The sequence below is a fragment of the Camelus dromedarius genome, chromosome 2, assembly GCF_036321535.1.
Source record: "Camelus dromedarius isolate mCamDro1 chromosome 2, mCamDro1.pat, whole genome shotgun sequence".
Lineage (NCBI taxonomy): Eukaryota > Metazoa > Chordata > Mammalia > Artiodactyla > Camelidae > Camelus > Camelus dromedarius.
The window spans coordinates 100,467,100-100,485,269 of record NC_087437.1 but is presented as its reverse complement, the minus strand read 5'-3'; the positions used below and the strand labels follow the sequence as shown (position 1 = coordinate 100,485,269).

General features: G+C 39.6%; 1 protein-coding gene across 11 annotated transcripts in view; it reads left to right on the top strand.

Annotated features, from left to right (window-relative positions):
- The window catches only part of C2H21orf91 (chromosome 2 C21orf91 homolog), a 42,794-nt gene extending 25,003 nt beyond the window's left edge, over positions 1–17,791 (top strand). For 2 of the 11 annotated variants that reach the window (XR_010384861.1, XR_010384853.1), the window contains exons 5-9: positions 272–522; positions 6,358–10,764; positions 11,135–12,651; positions 13,469–13,584; positions 17,584–17,791. Coding sequence is in view for 1 of the 11 variants with exons in the window: in XM_031458084.2 (XP_031313944.2) it covers positions 272–438 (167 nt within the window). In the remaining 10 variants the exon portion in view is untranslated. Of the gene's footprint in view, positions 1–271; positions 2,266–6,357; positions 11,112–11,134; positions 12,652–13,468; positions 13,585–17,583 lie in introns of those variants that run through there. The other 9 variants (XR_010384855.1, XR_010384858.1, XR_010384860.1 and 6 more) reach the window with 9 other exon arrangements.
- Positions 17,792–18,170: the final 379 nt, after the last annotated feature.

The following is an 18,170-nucleotide window of genomic DNA, read 5'->3' as shown; positions in this document are numbered from 1 at the left end:
GTTGCACCTGCCGTTTCTGCTGTGCGTCTCTGTAGTCATTCTTATGACTCGCACGTTTCATTTGAGGGAGAAGAGGAATACAGTGTTCCAGTTGGCTACGCAAACTATACAGCTTCCTAGGATGATCGGAACACAACTGTTTCTTCGTAGTCAAACCACTTTCATTGCAAATGTTTGTCCAGTGCATTCATTTCATTTAGAGGACTTGAAATATGTCAGAGGATAAACTTTCTTTGTACTAAAAATGGAACTACTTTTTAATTCTTAACAGAAGTTTTTGAAGAGTTAGCCCACCAAGTGCAAGAAAAAGATTCTTTGGCCTCACAGCTCCACGTCCGCCACGTTGCCATCGAACAGCTTCTCAAGAACTATTCCAAGTTACCATGTCTGCAAGTGGGACGAACAGGAATGAAGTCACACCTACCCATAAACAACTGAACTAAACTTACACTCACTTCCTATGCCCTGCCGTTCTTTGGTCTGCCAGGCATGCACACTCGGAAGAAGTTGGAGAGAGTTATGGTCAGTTATTTTATGGTCATTAAATTTGCAAAGCTTAAGGCAGTATTTAACATCTTTGTCAAATAAGGCAGATCATTACACTCTAGCCTTCTAGGGTTAATCATTTTAGTTCATTTTGGGAATTTTTTTTCCCATAGTTACGAAATGGCCCTCCCTAACTTTTACCACTGGTGACTACTTAAATATACTGTTACAGTGTGATTTTATTAAGCATATTTTAATGTAATTCACCTGTCAAAACAATAGAAGGTTTACAGAGTTCTTAGATTAGTCTGAACTACTAAACTTCTAAGAGGGAAATGGAATTCATAATACCACCTCTTATTTATTATGAGCAATATTTTAATACAAAAATTTTATATATAAAAATACTATTTTAGGTAACTTTTCATTCTCTTTATAAATATGTATTTGAATGGCTCTGTATATTATATTTACACTTTCATGTGTGAGTATGTTACCCATATTTCAGATCGTTGCATTTTATTCTCTTAATATACTGTTTTTACAACTGTTATCTTGTTTTCCAAAGATAAATGTATTTTGGCATAGAAATCTATCTAGTTGAATTGTTCTGGCTTCTGATAACTCTTATGAAAGAGGAATTAATAACTTTTTAAAGCAGGTATGCAGGGAAATAAAAGATACTATTTTTTTCTAACAAAAGCAGTTATGAATTAGTTCAGGAAGAAGTGCTGATCTAGTGTTTGTATGTCAGCTTGTCTTCAGAGAAGTAAAAGCCTATCTACATCATTATTGCTTTCATTCTAATGACTTTGATGTGTTAGGATTTGGACAGAGTTTAAGTCAAGCCTCACTTCCAAGTCAAATGTAGTATCTGTCTTCAAATTGAATGTGCCATGAAATTGTTGTCCTATCTTTGAAAAAAATTAAAATCATTTTGTGTGCCAGTTTGGATAAAGGTTCAAGAATCCTTCAGCTGTCCAAATTCTGTTATCAGCATCACTGAAAGTATTGCCCAAAGAAAGCATTGTGAGGTATTTTTCTAAACTTCAGAATCTAAAGGAAAAGAGAAGACTGTTTGACACAGAAAAATAAAACTCTTAATTCAAAAAAATAAGCTCATTTTTAGAAGGATATTCTTATTTGTTGTCTATCATGTTTCCAAAGAGTTCTGAACTAATAGTTTGTCTCAAACAGCTAGATGATTTTTCAAATAACGTATTATAGTAAAAGCTATAACCAGTGCAAAATTAAAATGGGCTCTGAATTCTATTTTCAACTGGTGCTTAGAATATATTTACGACGTAAGATCCTTTGCTTGAAAGAATCCACAGAAAAGCCCATTAACTTGGCAGCTTCGTGCGTAAAGATGCGAATGACTTTTGCCTTGAATTTGGCAGCCTGCCCTAGCTTGGGTCTGATTTTAGTCTTTAACACAAACAGTATTTGACTAAGCAAAGAAACACCTCAGTCTAGTAGAAAACAACTTTTTACGATGCTAAAATGTGTTAAATTTACCTGAGGATATTAATTGGTATCTCACTGATTTTGTTTTGTCTTGTTTTGTTTTGTTTCTGAAATATGACATAACTGCTTTTTGGAGGGAGCTTTTGAAAGATACTTTCAGTTTCTCTCAGTTCTTTGAGTCCTGCAAAATGAATTTAAAATCCAGGGAGTGAGGCTGCATTGCCTTAGTTTTAATAAGCTTTAAATTGAGTGTGTGCAATATCAAAATTCTATCAGTTTATAAATTGAATAAAGACATTCCTGGTGATCCCAGTAAGTATCTCAGTGCTTTGTTGTTGTGGTCCTATTTTCAAATTTGAGTTTACTCTTTTTTGGCACAATTCATTAAGAATGTTACCAGCCAGTGTGCTTGCACACATCTGTGCTTCTAGTGAGATCACTTAGGGACAGGCGTTAAAAGTTTGGTATGTGTTGCATTTGATGTAAGTAGCAGCTTGTTTCCAGAATATGAGCCATATGGTGCAGTCCCAGATACAACACTGTTACCCAAAGAAAGTGTTTGCTTATTTCCTAGAGAGATTCTGGCAAATATGTAGTTTTACTAGTGAGTTTGGCACAATTAGATGGGATCGTACGTGTACCAAGGTCTTAACTGGGGACTCTGATTTACTCCATTTAGATATTTCTATTTAAGCTCTTCAAAGGAAAGGTGCTCTTAAAAAATATCTGTGGTGCTGGTACTCACACTAGTACTTAATTTGGATGGATATTCTAGTAAGAAAAATGTCGTCAAAAGTATTTTGCACAGCCAAATATTTGGTAAACATATTTTATATTCCTATGTTAGTCTTCTTGAATATGCAATTATTGCATATGCTAAAATAAGGATAATGGGATAAAGCTGAGTTCTATCTACCATGAGAGAATATGAAATACCACGAATGCTGGTTACCATATTTGGCTATTTTTCTGCATAATTGTTAGTACTTTTGAGGAAGTTTAGAAGAAAAATCTCAAATATACCTTCAGTTTCAAAAATGACAAGAAAGACTGCCAGTCAGCCATTACCAACAATTTCAGAGCTTAATTAAGGGGAGTGAAATGATTAATATTTTTTCTCTTTCGATTTTACAACTAGACAAGTTGTATTAAGTTTAAAAAGTCAGTTTGAAGTTGAAAGCGATTTTGACCACACAAAATTGTTCTCCTTGAAGATTTAAAATCCTTTCAATCTTTTAATTAAGCTAAAACTCTTATTTACTTTGTGATTATCATCCTTTGATCCTAGCATTTAGTGTCCAAAGTAGTCTTTTTTTTTAAAGCCATGCACGTAAGACACCAATACTAGGTGATGCACACAGGCAGCAGAACTGTGTTGTGTTTCACTGTGTAGTTTGTTAACATACAGTGTTGGAGCGAGATAATGTTATTAATGTTTTTCAAATTATATGTTCATTTTACCACAAAGTGCCCATTTTTATATATATTTGAGGATTATTTTTTAAATAAGGTCATGTTGGGAAGTGATTTCAGAAATAGAGTCAAAATATATTCTATTTTGTTGTTGGCATCTTGACAAGCATCTTGAGATTTCTCGGGTTTTTTAGTTTACTGTATTCTTTACCACTGAAAGTGGTTTAAAGTGCATTCTTTTTGTTTATATATTTTTTAGTGTTTACACTGTTTGAGGCTTGCTAGTTTTGGGTGTCTTTTTTTTTTTAATATTTTGGGATCAATGTTTACCAGTTTTGGTTTTATTTTGTCTTGTTTTAGACGAAATCTGCTTGTGTTACTAATGTAAAATGGAATGCAAAATGTATATGCTCAAAACTTCAGTAGGAACTTTTAAAGAATAAATTATTTGTGTAGCTTAGTAGGAGGTTCAGGTTATTGACCATAAAATTAGGTTACATGACATGAAAACTTTCAAATGGTACAGTGTAAAGTTCTTTTAGTGTTATTTTTATGCTAAGGTCAGATATTTGAGTATTTTTAAGTACTTAATAAAAAGTTTAGTACTCCACAGTATTTTTAAAAAATATCTTCTGTTCAGATGTGACTGTAAAGCAAAGATAATTGAATTCACTCCAATGTTTAATTGCATTTTTAACTTTAGGTTGGTGGAAATAATTATTTGAGGAAATTGGTGGTAGTGGGGTGGGAGAGAGTTTATTTACCAGAATAATAAGGTAATTGGGCTCTGGCCCAAGCAAAGGTGTCTTGGAAGAGGGCTGTAATGTTGTTCTTGGAATTTCCATTCACTTCATTCTTTCATAATTGCCCCTGTTATAATGTAGTCTGACCTATTATGCAGCTCCATCTCCTTGCTATGAACCATATCATAGCAAGTCTCTAGCATTAAGATTTCTTTAGCCACTAGTTTGTAACATACACTTTCCCTGTTCTTTTTAAGAATCCAGATTACTAAGTGCATTTTAGTGATATTGAATTAGCCCACAGTTTTAACCCTACGAAAGTAAAGCAGATTAAAAAATCATGATGAGTATTGCCCTCCACCTTCCCTTCAAAAGTGTTAATTGAACTTCCCTCAACTGCACAAAAAGTTAAGAGAATTTTAGTAAATGTGTTTCTTTCCTGAACCATGTGTAGAATGTTCGTTTCCATTCTGCTACTTCAAAAGAGGCAGTTTAGAAAGTGTTCAGTAGTGACTTCTGTTAAATGCCATTCCTACTTTTATGATTTGTGTGTGTGTGTTTGTGTTAACCTTGCTTTAAATCTGACTAGAAATCCATACAAAATTGTGCTGAGACATTTGGGAAAAGAAAATGAAGCTGCAGTGATAAAAACCAAGTTGGTTTCAAAACAGTTTATTTAGAAATTACTTGGCTGTTATACTTTCCTTTTAAAACTGCAATAATTTATATATTTGTATTGCTCTGCTTTGGGACTGTAACTACATATGCTTGTCTACTATTTTTAATTTTACAACAATAAAATAAATATTTTATTATCTGTTAGCTTCAGTGGATAATTTCAAGTATACGTATTTTTTTTAATGATTGACCTAAAGACAAAGTTTTGTTTTTCAGGCTTATGGATCCTACTTAAAATTGTTATCTAACAGTTTCTGATCTTAATTTTTTGTGAGAATCTCTCTTTAATACTTAATATTTCCTCTGCCCCAAGAATTCAGAAGCAGGAAATAAGATTCCTGTCTTTCTAGACACAGTCTATGCTACTTTTTAAATTGGAGTATACGTTACATACAATAAGTACACAGGTTTTAAGTGTGTTTGAGTTTTAACAGATGTATGCAACTGTGTAACCATCACCCCTCTGGGCCCCTTTGGAATCTCTTCAGTCCCCATTTCCCATCCACTGTTCTCATCCCTGTCACCGTAATTTGCACTTACCTGCCTCACAACCTTACATAAATGTTATCATTCAGGATGTGCTCGTTTGCCTCTGGCTTTTTTTCACTCATCTAGCAGCTTTGAGATTCATCTATATTAGCGCAAGGATCAGTAGTTCATTTTCTCTTTTTTAGCTGACTAGTCTTCTGTTGTATGTATTATAATTTGTTTGTCCATTCACCAGTTGATGGACATTTGAGTCGTTTCTAGTTTAGGACCATATAAATAAAGCTGTTACAAGTATTTTTAAATTGGCTTTTAAAGTGATAGTAAAAATAGAAATTAAAGTATTCAAATTACCTGTGGTTAGCTTTATGAATCTGAATATTATATTACAATTTTTCCCACAAATAATTGTTAAAGTAATTTATATACTTTGTAGTAATAAATAACTTAGAACTAAGAAACAAAGACAGTTGTACAAGAGATCAGAGGCAGATTACAAAATAAGGGATGTTTGAGAATTGAAACATTTAATGGGTTGCTAAAAGAATATTAATCGTCCTTAAGGTCTCTTCAAAGTTTAACAGTCCAACCACTCTTTTTCCAGAAGAGGCAGCAAAGATAGAGTCTGGTTTGGAGAAAGTACTGGAAAGAGCACCGGACCATAGTTGAAGTTGTTCTCCTGTGTAGCTTTAACTACCTTGTGATGTAAGGGAAATTCATCCCTTAAACTTTTCTAAGCCTGAATTCACTACGCTAAAGCAAACATGTAAGCCTACTGCAGCTCCATCGCCTTTGTTCTTTGTCCTCATTTTTAAACGTCATTATAGGACCTGGAACTCTGTGCGGGTGTCTGAGACTGGCAAGTAGGTGTGAGTATGCTGGGTAGAAAGAAGGGACAGCTGCAGGCAGAATGACGCCTTCTAAATCATTTATATAATTGGGATTCTCAATTACTGTTAAAAGTTTTCAAAAGGTTTCATCTTTGGAATCTCATTTAGATGTCTTAGATCCCTTCTATCTTAAATTCCACATGACTTGCAAGTTCACATCAGTGGATTTTTCTTTTTTTCTTTTTTTTGGCCAGAGGGTGGGGATGCTCTGCATCTGAATCCCATTCCAGTGTTCAACTGGCACAGACCACTTTTACCTGTAGAAACAAAAGCTTAACCTGACCTCCCTTGCATCTGGGATACTCCGCCCTAATTGGTAAAGCAAAGAAACTGGATAAAGGAGGATCCATGTTGAGAGCAGCAGCGTCTTAACTACCAACAGGGGAAACAAACGTCTGGTACCCACATCTAGTGGGGGCAACGGGTAAGCTCCTGGCATCTGGTGTTGAGTAGCCATTGCTCTGTGTGACTTTGGTCATGAATCTGGCAGCTGATTAATCACCTTTGTTGCTGCCCGGTTTCCAAGCTTCCTGGGTGATCTCTGCCCATTGAATAAACTCCTTTTCAGCCTAAATCAACCAGTTACCTTCTTAGGCTCTCAACTGAGAATTCTACTACACCTCACTTCATCCACTGGCTCCATGTCCAATGCTCTCCCACTCTGAGATCTTACAAAACTGGTTTCTGAAGTGAGCTGCTGAGAGCCACCACATACCTAAACTATTCCTCAGGACATGGTCTGCCTGTTGGGTCAGCTGAAACTGATGGGAAGATTCTGAAGAGAAATTAAAACTTTTGGTAACATAGATGTCAGTTTTCTTGTTTAAAGCATTCACTGTTCACAGGTGGGGTGACTTTGGAGAACTTCTTACTATCCTCCTCTAATTATTGAAAGTGCTCACAGTTTGTGTCTACCAGCATCTTGGAGGAAATAATGATGACCATAACTTTAGCTTTGGGCTTGGCCTGTGTTCTCCCTGGTAGTACTAAATGACCCCAGCCCAGCAGGCATTTGTTGAATGAACAAGTGCATGGACTTCAGAGGGAGCACAAGGATTGCGTGTCCTCTAAATCAGTAGCGACCTACCCACCCCTAAAAAATGCCCAAGGCCCTCATCCAGTGACTGAATAGTATGCATTGTCTCCATGTACCCCACTGTCCACAACACCTCCATGACTATTTCAGGCATTTGATGACTAGCACTTGTTCTGCTTCTCCTCGAAACCAGTGGTGCCCTAACTTTGAGTTTCATGAAGCACACGTCACATGGCTGCCCCTCCAGAGTTTCTGAATCAGGTCAAGGGTGGGACCCAAGAATTTCATCTGACAAATTCCCAGGTGATGCTGATCCTGCTGGTCTACACAGCACTTTGCAACCCACGGCTCCAAACCATCCACTGTCCCAGAGTTTACTTCCCAAAAGATGTGATAACACTTCTTCCCTGCTCAGACTTCTCTAGATTGCTACTGCCTAGAGAATAAAAATCAACCCTCACAGCTCAGCATTAAAAGCCCTTACCATTTGGCTCCCACCTATTTTCCATTTTAATTATTTCATCAAATTGAGATTTTGTTGTGTTCCAGGAACTCTTAATAAGCCCTGTAGGCTTTGAGTCTAAGGGATTATAAAAGCCAACAAGTCTTTATTGGCCAACTGAAAAGGGTTATGCCCAGAGATAAATATATGAGGATCGAAAAAGGTCCACTGGATTTAGCAACAAGGGATTCAATGAGAACAGTTTTAATTGGACCTAGGGGTGCAGAAGTAGATCACAATGAGTGGAAGTGTGGGTGGGGAAGTAGGGTGGTAGATTTGAAGTAACCTCTAAAAAGTTTAACCAGGAAAGTGAGGAAGTCAGGATTGTGGGCCCAAGGTTTTGTTTTGTTTCAACCTGGGAAGCACTTCAACATGAATAAATACTGAGAAGACAGATGTAGTGGAAAGGCTAAAGATGGAAAGGTAGCAATAATCAAAGGACCAGAATCCTGAAGAGGCAGAACAGTATCACACACCTAGAATGGACCATCTTTGAAGAGGTTTAGGGTCGTCTCAGGCTTTGAGTTGGAGAAGATAAAACTGCAGATGAAAGTCTTCAAGTGAGAGTCACTGGAGAGTAAGGTGAGAAAGTCCCTACCTGGCTATTTCTATTTTCTATGAGAGAAAAGGAAAAGATGGGGTCAGAAGCTCAAGAGAGAAGTGTTGGGCTCAGCAGCTGCCATGTAAGGATGGGAAAGGTCCTGACTACAACAGGGAGGGCTGCCAGACTGATTACGTGACGTGGGGATTGGCACCCATGGCTTGCCATGGATTGAATTTCTCTGAATTTGCATTCAGATTTTGTTGCTGTAAATACAGAGGAATATTTTTGCAATTGGAGTAAACTAAACTGAGAGCACTACTGAAAACAGATTAGAATCTGAAACTCAGATAAATTTGTGGCTCAAAAATTCACAAAACCATACCCAACAGAAAATTTCAAGTTGGTCCTACAGGCAAGAGTGGATGGACTAAGGACTGTTTTGAAGCCCAAGCCCTTACAGGTCAGTTGGTATCAAGCTTCAGCAGAAGAAAGTGTGGAAATGTGTAGTCCAGATAAAGAGGGGTTTATTAGAGGCCACTGGTATACAGAACACGGAAGAAGCCAAGGCACAGCTAAACACAGAGTTTCAGATCTGTAACTTCAAAGCAAAGAAAAAGAGATATAAAAAGAGAAGGGCTCTTCTAGGGGGAAGTCAACTGAAATGAAAGTGGCGAAGACAAGAAGAGGAAGTTATGATGAGCAGGGCCATTGCTAAACTGAAATTCAGGAACTTGAGTTCTAACCTTCCTCTGCCACTCTGGGCTCCACTCCACCTCTCTTAGCCAACGATTTCTCGCCTGTCGAAAGTGAAACTGAACTTGGTGATTTTTAGGGAAACTTCCAGCTCTTACACTCTATAAGGATAATAAATTTTAAGAAACCTGTGATAGAAAATTTCCTCAGCCTCTGCATAAACACAGAACTGAACTGAAAGGACACAAAGGAAGTGTGGTTTTATTAAGAAGAAACAATGAGGTGCTTTTACAGCAAGATACTTCTATCATCATCTGTAACAAAAGAGCAAAGATGGTGGAAGGAGCCTGGCTCATAAGCAGCTCATATCAGGGGAAAATATTTGGGGAGACTGTTCTCTTAGGAGTAACAGTGGGGGGTGCTTCTACCACACAGTGAGAAGCTGGGTCACCTACAGCACAAAAGACTGGCCCAGACATTTCCACCTGTGCATGGAAAATGAAAAATGTAAAGGCAGTGTAGTAAGCTGTTTGGTAGGACATAATTTATTCAGTCAATCGGACTGTCCTTTATTCTGAGATTACATCTTTCCTATGATGGGAGTAGAAAATTATCCTTTCCGCTCAAGCAATAACAACAGTAGATGGTAAGTTACCATTTTTATTTATTTGTTTGGTTTTGAGTCCTTGGTTAAATTTTAAACCACAATCTTACATGGGTGCATCACTCAGGGTTCTCCAGAAAAACAAAACCAATAGGGATAGGCAGGTAGGTAGGTAGGGTAGGTAGACAGACAATAGATAGACAGGCAGACTTGGGGGTAAGGGTTGATGGATTTTAGGAAATTGTCTCACACAATTGTGGGGGCTGGAAAGTCCAAAATTTGTAGGGCAGGCTGGAAATTCTGGCAAGAGTTAATGTTGCAGTCTTAAACCTGTAAGTAGCCTGGAGGCAGAATCCCTTCTCCTTCAGGGAAACTTAGCCTTTTCTCTAAAGGCCTTCAACTGATGGGATGAGGCCCACCACAATATGGAGATCATGGAGTAAAATCTGCTTTATACAAAGTCTACTGATTTCAATATTAATCACATCTAAAACATATTTTCACAGCAACATCTATACTGGTGTTGACCAAACAACTGGGCACCAAAGCCTAGTCCAGTTGACACATAAAATTAACCATCATAGTTGGTTACTATTTTTCATTTTATTTTAATGTTCCCTGAATTGAAAAAGTCTGGAAACCATGGATCTGGCATTACCTCATCCAGGCACTGCCCCCAATCAGCAGCACTGGAAACCCCTCAGCTCAGGTGTCCAGGATTTCCAGAGGAGGGAACGTACTCAGGAGACTCTTACACTATTCTGAATTTTCTATGCGTTCTAAGAGGGCTGAGAGGGACTTTTCATTATTTTGTAAGTAATCCTTTGTGTAACAAAGACAGTTATCTAATTCTCTTTTTCTCTCTTAATCTGGTGTTAGGTCTTAAATTATTTGAAGACTGAATTTTATACAAAAAGTAAAAGATGTATACAGCCCCTAGTAGATTCAACACCCAATAATTCTAGATAAATCACTGAAGGTTTTAGAATATTGAATTTTGGTTTGTACCTGTCTTATTTTCCTTGCTCTCTCTTACTTCCCCCCACTCCCTGCCACAAGTAATTCTCCAGTTATTTTGCATCAGAGGAAGATGTCACTCAGTCTGAAACACTGCCAGCCAGCGGCACACATTCTTGAAAGAAATGTACCTAGTCCTGGGTGGGAGGAGAGCTGGAGAGTGTCCCGTGACCAACCACTGCTTCTCACAAGACACCAGAAAAAGGTGGGTTCTGGTGCAGTGCTGGCCCAGAGGTTGGGGGAGTTTCCCACACTCAACAGAAAAGATAAGGCAGGGAGAGTTGAGCCAGCAACATGCAAAACCACATTTCCTTTGCTTCTTCCACCTCTTCTCAGCTTCACACCTATACAGACAACACACGAGCTAGCAGACTGCACAGCCTGCAGGGCGCCCCTGCTTTTCCTCAGAATATGGATGCAATTTCTGTCCCAGAATGACACGGATGGGGCTCATCTCAGAGCACAAAGTGAATCAGCAAGTGAGATACAGAAATACCACAGGAGACCACTAATATGTGGTGCTAAAGGGGCCTTTCAGAGCCTCATAGCTTTGATTTGATTTGCTCTTATTTTAGGAGAGCACTTTCTTAAAAAAAATCCTTCAAGAACAACTGAGGTGTAACATATATGAAAGCTGAGTGGCTGCCACCCTCAACGTGAAAGACGGTGGAGATTATCACAGCACAGCTGCTCCACATCCTTCTCAGAGACGACCCCTGCCCCCAGGTCCCCAGAACCACCACCAAGAGCCTGGCAGCAGCTCTGAGTGACTGGCAGACCCTGGGTATCTACAAAGTGCCGACTGGACACTGCTGATCTCATCTCTCCCCCTTAGATGGCCTGAACTGCTTATGAAACTTCCAAACTCTCTATAGACCTTATTAGCCTCAGAGGCAAGGACTGAACCCCAAATCTCCTGAGCTCCCATGAGATGACACCACCTTCACCTGGGATCCTAGCTTTTACTTCTGTCACACAGATGTTCTGTCTGAAGGAATTGTAGGATTACTTCTCCACACTCTGCACTCTGAGTGACCACAGGAACAGCCAGGAGAGGAAAACGGTGGGAAAAGAAAAAGCAGAACAAGTCTTTCCTGCAAAGAAGAGCAAAGCGTAGTCTGAACCAAGGCAACTGCTGCCGAGTCCAGAGGGTGCCTTAGATGTCCTCATTCTGGACGGCAACCAGGACAAGCCACAAGGACAGCTCCCATCAGAACCTGAAGACAGCAAGTGCCTTTCTCACATCAGAAAGCCAGTTTTGGCAATTCAAAAAATTAGTGAATACAATTATTAGTTACCGTTGGTAATAAAATACTATCCAGCTAACATTTGTAGAGTCTTATTGAAGAGCAAAGACTGTTCTTAGTGCTTTAAACCCATTATCATATTTAACTTTCACAATTTCTCTGTGAGGTAAGTATGATTATTAGCCCCATTCTACAGATGAGGAAGCTGAGGTACGGAGAATTTAAGAACCTAGTTCCACATCACACAGTTACCGGGAGTGAACTCGGGGAGTTTAACACTTGTGCTTATGTATTTAATCATTATACTGACAGTTTTAATCCTTAACTCTAACCCTTCGTTCTATTCGGTCTCACATTTAACCAATCATCTAAGATCTATTAATGTTGCCCCTCAAAACATGTCTAGGAGCATCTCTGCCACCATGACTAAACTATCTCAGCGTCAATTCTAACCCTGCTATGTAACACCTTGGTTATTAAGAAGCCTTCTCATTCCCCTCTGTTTTGCACTGAATGTTTGTGTCCCACCCCCAAAATTTCATATATTGAAGCCCTAACCCTTAATGTGATGGTGTTAGGAGGTGGGGTCTTTGAGAGGTATTTAGGTTTAGCTGAGGTCAAGAGGGTGGGGCCCATGATGGGATTAGTGCCTCTAGAGGAAGAAGAAGAGAAACGAGATTTTGCACTTTCCCTCTTTCCTTTCTCTGTCTCTCCCTTTTTCGCTCTTCTACTTTGTGAGGACACAGTGAGAAGGCAGTCATCCGTAAGCCAGGAAGAGAGCCCTCACCAGGAACCGAATGGCCAGCATCCGACCTTGGTCTTGCCAGCCGCCGAAACTATGAGAAGTAAGTATCTGTTGTTTAATCCACCCAGCCTATGGAATTTGTTACAGCAGCCTGAGCTGACTAACACACTCTCCCTATATATATTGATATACCAATCCTCCCCATTACTGATCCATACACCAGGCTGTCTCCCAAGCAAGCTTTCAAAGACAGATTTATCCATGTCACACTCCTACTTAAAAAATATACGATGGTATGATGCCTGAGGGCGGGGTTCAAACCCATCAGGAGGGTATTCGAAGTTCTGTACCATTGGACTCAGTTACTTCACTGATTTATTGCTCAGTACACTTGTCTATGAAATGTTCCCTCCAGGCAATTCCCCAAACACATCTAAACAAACATTCGGATATACATCCTTTATCTCTCTGCCTCTATAGATGCTCTCTGGCTCTTTCTGGATTGCCCTGCCCCCACACTCTCTCCAGAATATTCTTTTTACTTTTTAAGACCCACTCTAAGTATCCAATCTTCTGAAATGATTTCTCCAAATTTCTGTGCTCTCATAATACTTTGCTTATAGCTCTATTTTGGCAAGCATTCATTTAGGGTCAGTCTCCAGCAAAGACTGAAAATGCCCTAAGGGCAAGGACAGTATCTCCTTGTGTCGTTTGCTCATCCCTTGCACAGGGACTGTTAGTTAGCAGACACTCATTAAACTAATGCTGAGGAAATGAATTGAATCTATGAATACGTGCTTTCCAAATTCTGATGACCATTAACTTTAGCTGGGCTAGTAGATTATTTTAACAAGTAGAGGCTTATTTTAGACATACTCTTGCTTATCTAATTTCCTAACACTGCACATTTCCTGCAGCTCCACATCCAGTTCACTGATCAACTCTCAAACTGAAGGATAGCTTGTCATTACATCTGCAGTGAGTCACTTGCCTGGGGAAAAGAACATGCCACACATTTACATTTTGGCCTAAGGTAAAAGTGCTTTTCTCGTTTTCGGGAACAGAGCAAGACTCTTAAAGATTAAAACAGTAAATCCAATGCTGATTGTGGTCAGTGATAAAAACCTAGTATCACTTATAAAAATGTACACTTTTCGGAGGCATGTTCCTGGTCTTGGACTGGTATTTGTGACCTTTACCAGTACTGATGAGTCACCAAACTCCAAAGCCTCACACAGATGACTTGCGCAAACAGAGCCTGCAACAAGCTGTTTGACCAAAATGTTTCTTCGAGAGGGTTTTTAACTGCCAATTATATCACTGGCGACCTTACAACTTCCACTAGGAGAAAAGGTCAAACATTTCTCTGAAAGGTCATTCTGGGGCAGGGTGCCGAATGTGATGGCCAGGGAGAGACCACTGAGGAGGCACCTAGAATAGACTAGATGGAAGGAGACAAAGACGTGGCTTTGAAGGACCCTTCTGTACTATTTGAGGTACAGACTGCCATATTTAGAGACACACGCGCGCGCGCACACACACACACACACACTTTCAGTGTCTGTGTTTACCAGCATAATGTGGCACACTTGAACATACAGACTGCTCTTTTCTGGGTAGCAGCAGTATAAAAGAAAGAACATTAGACTGGAAGACAGGATATCTGACCAGAGGAACTTTGACTAAATGATAATAACAAATAATAATCACAAAAGGTGGTCTAACAACCACTAATTATTTATATATGTTAAATGAGTTAGTCCTCTTAATAAATCCAAGAGGTGGGTACCATTACTTTGCAGATGGGAAACTGAGGCACAACAAGACCAAGCTGACAACATCATACAGTTGTACGTGGCAAAGCTGGGATTTGAGACCAGGCATTTTGGCTAACAGGGTCTAGGCCTAGCCACTAGCTCCAGCATTTAGTAAGTCTAGCATCTGTTTACAAAATGTATGATCTTATCACTTATGATTTTTCCCATTTGTTTGGGTTTCTAAGTATCAGATTTGCCTCCAAACAGCCTCCATTCTAAAGAGTATCTGCATGAAAGGAGAAATTATATATTCAAATAGTCGTGTCATATTAATTAAATGGACTGTATCACAGATGATCTTTTAGTTTAAAAAGCAGGAGACAACTAATAAAAAATGCTGTTTCTTCAACCATCATACAAATGCCTATTCATAAACTTATCCTTAGGTCATAAAAACCCTGCTTCTGTAACAGGCACAGAAACAGACACCTCCTGTCATTCAGTGATTCTACACCCCATCTCCCCCTGTATTTGCTGCAGTCCCACAAAGTGAAAAATGCTTCTTTTAAAAAACAGAAAGTAAAAAACCACATCACTGTAGGTTTAACCCTTCTGGTACCCAAGAGTGTCTTCTCTGGAAGACCTCTAGAAGTACTATTCAGCTCAATCATAACTAGGGCAACATTGCATCTCTTGAGACTAACAACACAAATACGTGCTCAGAAATTACAGCAAGTGAGAGCCGTGAGTGTGCTGGAGGGGACGGGCCCCTAGGAGGCGTGCAGTGCCTGAGTGTCTAGCAACCTGATCTCAGCAAAAATGTCTGGTAAACCAGATTTGCCGTATAATGCCCCATCTCCACTTCCAGCAAGACTGAACCTCAGGATTTCATCTCTTTACCCAGAGCGGGAACATGTCCAATTGTAGCTGTTTCTCAGCCTGCCAGTTTTATGAGGGCAGTGAACTAGAGAATATTGTGTTATTAAACCATAACCAAGCAGTAAATGACAGGGAGGAAAACAAAAGCAAATTCTGCTGAGCAGGATGGAATTTTTTTTTTTTAAGTGAACGACTCTACCTTAGTCTGAATGAGCAAACAGTCCAGCGTTTCTTAGGAATTTGTCATCATACTTCATCTTTATTGTGTCTTCAGTTTAGCAACAGAAGCAATATTTGAAAGAAGCAGATTCCACGTGGGTGAAGGAAACCTGAGAGGACACTGGTGCCCTAACAGTTGTGACAATTACCAAATGACTCCGTTTCAGTAACTCTTAGGGTTTTGCTTTCGAATTTGTGAACAAACACACAGGGGAGAGGGTCAAACTCAAAATTTCAATCTTCTCCGCTTTCCTGAAACTACTGAGTGTTGGCAGCAGTATGTTTTGCTTATGAAGTTCAGATTTGTTCAGGGAGTCAGTGGGGAAAGAAGGACTCAGAGCAATGCCATAAAACAGACAAAAACCAGTCTTTGGACTATGGGGGCCTGAGCAGGGGTGTGATGAATGGTAGTCCTCTGGGAGGCTGAGAGTGTTGACATCCCATCAAACCTATTTCTACCTAACTTTTCAAACTACTCCCACCCCCAGAGCTGGAGCAGAATTTGGGAGACGAAGGCCACAGCACCTTTGTACCACATAACAAAGCATGAAACTCAGTAGCTTCTCTGCTTGCTTCAATAATCTCTGCTTCCTTCAATAATAACATGGACAATCACCAAAAGATCCTTATTAAGTCTATGTGTGTTATACTATAAAAGCCAAAAAAAGGGAAAGAAAAAAAAAAACCTATACAAGAGATGTTCTCCACCTACCCACACCAACCCCCCATTATTTGAAACAATGTTGAGGGAATTCAATTGAAGCAAAATCATCGTGATGCGTCATGGGATGGAAATTAACGTTCGAATTTGGTAGACAGAGAACCTGAAGTTCTAAGACTTTGCTGTCTTCCTCAAGCCCACAAAGCTTCAAAGGTTGTTGTAGCAATTCGGAGAACAGAGAGTTGTTCAAGGTCAAAGCTGCCCATAGCAGAAGCTTTGGAACTTTGGGAGCCTCCTTTTTTAGCAAAGTCTCAGACTCTAAAGAATTGGGAGGATTAAACTTTATACCTTATCTAAAAAAAAAAAAAAAAAGTCAAGTTAAAATGCTTCCTAAAATTAATATAGTCATAAAGGTCTTAAATCTTACATAGTTTCTTTGGAAGCAGACTCCCTTTCATGTCTGGAGTGAGAGTTAGGGACGTTGTTTGCATTACAAATGACCATCAGCAAAAATTTTCATTAGAAGACAAGGGACTCTTACTAGAAGATGATTCACCTTTAATTTTGCTGAGAAAACTAATTAGCTCTTGCTAAGGCTTTTTCAAGGATCTTTTGAAAAAAACTAAAAGGAAGTGGAGAAAAAAGAAGAAACCAGTATACAGGGGTGGTGAGGACAAAAATTATGCTCCTTAATGAAAATATTAAAGAACAATCTGCTCACCAGACCAAATAGAACCAGGCAGTCAAAACAGTTACGTCTTGGAATGAAAGATAGTTGAGTGAAAGAAAAAACAGCATATAGGAACAAGTCCTGCTCGCAAACATTTTTTAGGCCACCTCTTAAATCCTAGCACAGTAGTCCCCTCTAGTACATGGTTTCACTTTCTGTGGCTTCAGTTAACCCTTGATCAACTGTGATCCAAAAATATTAAATGGAAAATTCTAGAAATAAATAACATGTCAGCTTTAAATAGTGGGCCCCTTCTGAGAAGCACGATAAACTCTCGCATGGTCCTGCTCCCTCCCAAGCAGGAAAAGTCATCTCTAACACCAGCCTCCTGCCCCACCATCTACACCTGCATCATACAACTTCTCCCATCTCACCCAGTTTCTTTCCCTGACATTTGCTTTCTCTGCCAGAAATGGAAGCCCTTGTGTGGCCAAGGTCAGGACCAACGTCATGGACATGCAACCTGGATACTCAGAAGGGCCTCACATGTGCTTTCTGCTCTGTAGTTGCCTTCTTGAAATTCTACATACATATATATATATATATTTTTTTTAATCAAAGGATCCTTCATTTTTATTTTGCACTGGGTCCCTCAAATTATGTTCTTGTGACTCTAGTCTATTCTTTTGAAATCTAGACATTAGGACTGTAACAGAAAAACAAACATGACTCCCTATAGCCTAAAATATACAGGATAACCCATTCTCAAGGCCTGCCTCCCAGACTTGACCGTTAAAGCTTTAATTAAAAGCTGCAGAACAGAAAATAACAATTGTCTTATTGCAGTTTTATAGGAGCATTGTGACCAGACCTATGAGCACACCTGCAAGAACAAAGGGTTTTGGCACCAAGAAGTTTGCAACAACCAGCCATACCCCTCCCCTTTTAAAAGAAGCCTGAGTTCTAACTTGGGTAACATGGTTCTTTGGGACACTAGTCCACCGTCTTCTCAGTCTGCTGGCTTTCTGAATAAAGTCGCTGTTCCTTGCTCCAACACCTCATCTCTCAGTGTATTGGCCTCTCATGTGGCAAGCAGTACATGCCTGGGCTCGGCGATACGACCAGAAAGGTTTCCCGTCAGCATGGTGCCTGGCCTCTATATGGTGCCTGGCATCCCCGACCTCATCACAACAGACTACTGAAGTCTAAGTAGTGATTAACCTTCAAGAGCTACTGTCCTTTCTCTGGGAGTTAAGGACTACAGTAAAAGTGGTTGTTTGGATTCCTCCCCAGACTCAAGGGAGCAGCAACTTCTGAACAATGCCATTCAGGAAGACTGGTCTTCTCATCAGTCACAGCCCACTGACCCACTGGCACAGTCCAGACTGTTTCTGGGTCTCTCCAACAACCTCCTGGGTAAACACCTCAGGGCT